This window comes from Pseudophryne corroboree, chromosome 4 (assembly GCF_028390025.1).
Source record: "Pseudophryne corroboree isolate aPseCor3 chromosome 4, aPseCor3.hap2, whole genome shotgun sequence".
NCBI lineage: Eukaryota > Metazoa > Chordata > Amphibia > Anura > Myobatrachidae > Pseudophryne > Pseudophryne corroboree.
The window spans coordinates 927,311,701-927,318,321 of record NC_086447.1 but is presented as its reverse complement, the minus strand read 5'-3'; the positions used below and the strand labels follow the sequence as shown (position 1 = coordinate 927,318,321).

Sequence of the window (6,621 nt, the reverse complement as noted above, 5' to 3'; positions counted from 1 at the left end):
TCAGGGCTACCACAAAGCACAGCATATGACTGCACTTGCAGGGCGAGCAGACTCGTGCAGCTGCCTAATTGAATCGACCCCTAACAAGGCGTTAATGTGCTGTACACCGTTCCTTACAGCAAGCATTGGCAGGAGAGTGGGTTAAAATACACTCCACAGCTAAATCTGGCCTGTGAGAAACACAAGATAGCAAGTGGCAATATTCCCAAGAAAAGAGGAACTGTAAGAGCTTCAGCCTCCTATGCCGCGCACAGCTTACACGCTAGCTGGGAAAGACAAGATTTTGGTGTTTTGTTTTTTTTTTTCATTACATTTTTTTTGTAACACTAGAGACGAGAATCTACGCGTTGCCATCGCAATCTTCTATGTGTTTGAGCACCTACCTGCAACTTGACAATGACAGCTTGCAAAACATCCTATTCTAGCAATAAGACATTAAGAAGGCATCTAGGTATATAGAAAGGTAAGCCAGAGACTGGCACAAATCACCAGTAACCTTCAGTCCATCAGGAAAAGTACATTTGTTCCAGCTAATTAACGTTGTACAGTACATTGTCATTAATGTAACAGGGATACAACTGGTTATATGTCCTACATGCACAGCATGAAATCACATTCCCCGCGTACTGATCCCATCTGACAGCACCTCTTTACCTGACCTCAGGGCAACAGTGGTTGCACCAAATACCCCTCATCACTTCCTCACTGCAAATGTGCATAACACATGACCCAACAGGAGTTACCAGACTAGCAGCAAGTGAGCCTGAGCGTGCCCTCTGCAGCAGCTGCTCCTAGCACACCACAGCATAACCTGCTACCCACCATAGCCAATGGCCCAGATCTTGTCTGAATGCAAGTGACCCCTCCTTCACTACTTACCCCACAGACACGCCTCCGCCCCAAGTGTCCCTCAGACCTTACCCCACAGATGCACCTCGTCCCTGAGTGACCCCACAGACACGCCTCCGCCCCAAGTGTCCCTCAGACATTACCCTGCAGATGCACCTCGTCCCTGAGTGACCCCACAGACACGCCTCCGCCCCAAGTGTCCCTCAGACATTACTCTGCAGATGCACCTCGTCCCTGAGTGACCCCACAGACACGCCTCCGCCCCAAGTGTCCCTCAGACCTTACCCTGCAGATGCACCTCGTCCCTGAGTGACCCCACAGACACGCCTCCACCCCAAGTGTCCCTCAGATCTTACCCCACAGATGCACCTCGTCCCTGAGTGACCCCACAGACACGCCTCCGCCCCAAGTGTCCCTCAGACCTTACCCCACAGATGCACCTCGTCCCTGAGTGACCCCACAGACACGCCTCCGCCCCAAGTGTCCCTCAGATCTTACCCCACAGATACACCTCGTCCCTGAGTGACCCCACAGACACGCCTCCGCCCCAAGTGTCCCTCAGATCTTACCCCACAGATGCACCTCGTCCCTGAGTGACCCCACAGACACGCCTCCGCCCCAAGTGTCCCTCAGACCTTACCCTGCAGATGCACCTCGTCCCTGAGTGACCCCACAGACACGCCTCCACCCCAAGTGTCCCTCAGATCTTACCCCACAGATGCACCTCATCCCTAAGTGACGCCACTACCTACCCCCCAGACGTCCCTAAATGACCATCAGAATTTACCCCGCAGACGCATCTACGCCATTAGTGACCCCCAGAACCTATCCCAAGAGGTGTGGATGCTGCATGACAGTGAGTGACACTCACCTTAGCCAATGCTCTTGCCTAGCAGTAAGTCCCCAAAGATGCAGCGCCTGCACAGTGCTGCCCCCAACCTCCAGCGCACACATGTATGACCAGCAACTTATGTACATCCCTGGTGCATGTATGACCAGGTAGGAACATGTGTACAAAATATACAGTGTACACATAGTATGTGTGTCGGTACATGTTTGAGCAGGGATGTGTATGCAGGCCCATGTATGAGCAGGGAAGTGTGCGCACATGTATGAACAGGAACTTGTATGTGTAGGCAAATGTGGGGGAGGGGGGGCGTCCATGTATGAGCAGGGACCTGTGTGTGGGAGGACACGTGTATGAGCAGGGACCTGTGTGTGTTTTGGGGGGCACATGTATGTGCAAGGACCTGTGCGTGTGTTTGGGTGGAGCACATGTATGACCAGAGTCCTGTGTATGTGCCGTCACATGTATGACCAGAGACCTGGGTATGTGCCGGCACATGTATGACTAGAGACCGATGTACTGTACATGGGTGTGTATGTTCAGGCCCATGTATGTGCAGCAGGGACCTATGCTCAGGCACATGTATGAGCAGCAGTGGCATGTGTATGTGCGGGCATATGTATGACCAGCAGGTACCCGTGGATGTGCAAGCACAGGTATGACCAGGGACCTATGTTCAGGCACATGTATGAGCAGCAGGGTCATGTGTATGTGCAAGCACATGTATGAGCAGCAGGGACCGGTTATGTGCAGGCAGATGTATGACCAGGGACCTATGTACTGTACATGTGTGTGGGCGGCAGGGACCTGTGTATGTACAGCAACATGTATGACCGGGGACCTATGTGCAGGCACATGTATTACCGGGGACCTGTGTATGTGCAGGCAGACATATGACCAGGGACCTATGTACTGTACATGTGTGTGGGCGGCAGGAACCTGTGTATGTGCAGCAACATGTATGACCGGGGACCTATGTGCAGGCACATGTATTACCGGGGACCTATGTATGTGCAGGGACATGTATGACCAGGGACCTATGTGTAGGCACATGTATGAGCAGCAGGGAACTGTATATGTGCAGGCACATGTATGACCAGGAACCTACGAGCAGGCACATGTATGGGCAGCAGGGACCTGTATATGTGCAGGCACATGTATGAGCGACAGGAACCTGTGTATGTGCTGGCACATGTAAGACCAGGTACCGATGTACTGTACATGGGTGTTTATGTGCAGGCACATGTATGAGCAGCAGGGACCTATGTTCAGGCACATGTATGACCAGCAGGGACATGTGGATGTGCAGGCACAGGTATGACCAGGGACCTATGTTTAGGCACATGTATGTGCAGCAGGGTCATGTGTATGTGCAGCCACATGTATGACCGGGGACCTATGTGCAGGTACATGTATTACCGGGGACCTGTGTATGTGCAGGCAGATGTATGACCAGGGACCTATGTACTGTACGTGTGTGTGTGTGTGTGTGGGCACATGTATGGGCAGCAGGGACCTGTGTATGTGCAGGAACATGTATGACCGGGACATATGTGCTGGCACATGTATTACCAGGGACCTGTGTATGTGCAGGAACATGTATGACCGGGACATATGTGCTGGCACATGTATTACCAGGGACCTGTGTATGTGAAAGCAAATGTATGACCACGGACCTATCTACTGTACATGTGTGTGTGTGCAGGCACATGTATGGGTGGCAGGCACATTTATGACCGGGAACCTATGTGCGGGCACATGTATGGACGGCGGGGACCAGTGTATGTGCGAGCACATGTATGGGCGGCGGGAAACCAGTGTATGTGCGGGCACATGTATGGGCGGCGGGGAGCTGTGTATGTGCGGGCACATGTATGACCGGCGGGGAGCTGTGTATGTGCGGGCACATGTATGAACGGCGGGGAGCTGTGTATGTGCGGGCACATGTATGATCGGCGGGGAGCTGTGTATGTGCGGGCACATGTATGATCGGCGGGGAGCTGTGTATGTGCGGGCACATGTATGATCGGCGGGGTGCTGTGTATGTGCGGGCACATGTATGATCGGCGGGGTGCTGTGTATGTGCGGGCACATGTATGATCGGGGAGCTGTGTATGTGCGGGCACATGTATGATCGGGGAGCTGTTTATGTGCAGGCACATGTATGATCGGGGAGCTGTGTATGTGCAGGCACATGTATGATCGGGGAGCTGTGTATGTGCAGGCACATGTATGATCGGGGAGCTGTGTATGTGCGGGCACATGTATGACCAGGGGGCTGTGTATGTGCGGGCATATGTATGACCAGGGAGCTGTGTATGTGCGGGCACATGTATGACCGGGGAGCTGTGTATGTGCGGGCACATGTATGATCGGCGGGGTGCTGTGTATGTGCGGGCACATGTATGATCGGCGGGGTGCTGTGTATGTGCGGGCACATGTATGATCGGCGGGGTGCTGTGTATGTGCGGGCACATGTATGATCGGGGAGCTGTGTATGTGCGGGCACATGTATGACCGGGGAGCTGTGTATGTGCGGGCATATGTATGATCGGGGAGCTGTGTATGTGCGGGCACATGTATGATCGGGGAGCTGTGTATGTGCGGGCACATGTATGACCAGGGAGCTGTGTATGTGTGGGCACATGTATGACCGGGGAGCTGTGTATGTGCGGGCAAATGTATGACCAGGGAGCTGTGTATGTGCGGGCACATGTATGACCGGGGAGCTGTGTATGTGCGGGCAAATGTATGACCAGGGAGCTGTGTATGTGCGGGCACATGTATGACCAGGGAGCTGTGTATGTGCAGGCACATGTATGATCGGGGAGCTGTGTATGTGCAGGCACATGTATGATCGGGGAGCTGTGTATGTGCAGGCACATGTATGATCGGGGAGCTGTGTATGTGCAGGCACATGTATGATCGGGGAGCTGTGTAATGTGCGGGCATATGCATGACCAGCAGGGAGCTGCGTGTCGGCACATGTATGACCGGGGACCTGTGTGCGGGAACATGTATGGGTGGCAGGGACCTGTGCATGTGCAGGCACATGTATGACCAGGAAGTTGTGTATGTGCGGGCACATGTATGATCTGGGAGCTGTGTATGTGCGGGCACATGTATGATCTGGGAGCTGTGTATGTGCGGGCACATGTATGATCGGGGAGCTGTGTATGTGCGGGCACATGTATGACCGGGGAGCTGTGTATGTGCGGGCATATGTATGATCGGGGAGCTGTGTATGTGCGGGCACATGTATGATCGGGGAGCTGTGTATGTGCGGGCACATGTATGACCAGGGAGCTGTGTATGTGCGGGCACATGTATGACCGGGGAGCTGTGTATGTGCGGGCAAATGTATGACCAGGGAGCTGTGTATGTGCGGGCACATGTATGACCGGGGAGCTGTGTATGTGCGGGCAAATGTATGACCAGGGAGCTGTGTATGTGCGGGCACATGTATGACCAGGGAGCTGTGTATGTGTGGGCACATGTATGACCGGGGAGCTGTGTATGTGCGGGCACATGTATGACCAGGGAGCTGTGTATGTGTGGGCACATGTATGACCGGGGAGCTGTGTATGTGCGGGCAAATGTATGATCGGGGAGCTGTGTATGTGCGGGCACATGTATGACCGGGGAGCTGTGTATGTGCGGGCAAATGTATGACCAGGGAGCTGTGTATGTGCGGGCACATGTATGACCGGGGAGCTGTGTATGTGCGGGCAAATGTATGACCAGGGAGCTGTGTATGTGCGGGCACATGTATGACCGGGGAGCTGTGTATGTGCGGGCACATGTATGACCGGGGAGCTGTGTATGTGCGGGCAAATGTATGACCAGGGAGCTGTGTATGTGCGGGCACATGTATGACCAGGGAGCTGTGTATGTGTGGGCACATGTATGACCGGGGAGCTGTGTATGTGCGGGCACATGTATGACCAGGGAGCTGTGTATGTGTGGGCACATGTATGACCGGGGAGCTGTGTATGTGCGGGCAAATGTATGATCGGGGAGCTGTGTATGTGCGGGCACATGCATGGGCGGCAGGGACACGCAGCAGCGGGGCACAGTCACACAGGAGGCCGGCTTACCTCTCAGCGTCGGCAGCGGGGACAGCTCCACCAGGGCCCCCTGCCCCCGGAACTGGGACGAGCCCTGCGCCTGCTTCTGCCGCTGGGCTTTCCTCACCGACTTCCGCGTGAAGCCATCCACTTTCTCCGCGGGCGAGACGGCCGACATGGCGGGGCGCCCGCTCCCTGCTCGCAGTGATCCGGGTGTGCGGGCCTCTAGCTGCCCTGCTGCAGGGAGCTCTCAGCCGGACTCCGCTCCGTCATCTTCCCCGGGGAACTGTTACCTCACAGCGCCGGCTCCATGGACCGTGCGCTCGGCGCTGGGGCTGCGGGTGACTGCTGCGGGGAACCGGGGAGACCTGTGTGCCTGCCGCTGCCCGCACCGGAGGGAAACTGACTGACAGCGCAGCCGGCCAATGGGGAGGCGCCGGCGACTGACTGACAGCGCGGCCGGCCAATGGGGAGACTGACTGACAGCGCGGCCGGCCAATGGGGAGACTGACTGACATTGCTGCAGGCCAATGGGAGGGCGGAAAAGCTGACTGGCAGCTCGGTCGGCCATTGGGGCGACTGACTGACAGAGCAGCCGGCCAATAGGAGGGCAGGAGGACCGTGACAGGCCCGGCTAGCTCCCAGCTCTCGCAGCTGAATGGAGAGTCCCGACGCTGGCCAGCAGGGAGCAGCCAAGAGCTAGTAGCAAGAGGGGCGGCGCGTCCTGAGTGACGTCTTATTAACGTATTAGCGATAGAAACCGCCCAGAGCTCAGAGGTGGGACTGTCGCGTTGTCATAGAGACGGGACTGACGCGTTATAGACGGGCACGCCAGCCAATGATAGGCCTGCTGGACAG

At 55.6% G+C, this 6,621-nt stretch overlaps 1 protein-coding gene across 1 annotated transcript in view; it reads right to left on the bottom strand.

The window, feature by feature from the left end:
* The window catches only part of PPP2R5A (protein phosphatase 2 regulatory subunit B'alpha), a 170,451-nt gene extending 164,253 nt beyond the window's left edge, over positions 1-6,198 (bottom strand). Inside the window, exon 1 of the mRNA XM_063919047.1 lies at positions 5,794-6,198. Within this exon, the coding sequence (XP_063775117.1) occupies positions 5,794-5,941 (148 nt within the window). The 5' untranslated portion in view covers positions 5,942-6,198. The remainder of the gene's footprint in view (positions 1-5,793) is intronic.
* Positions 6,199-6,621: the final 423 nt, after the last annotated feature.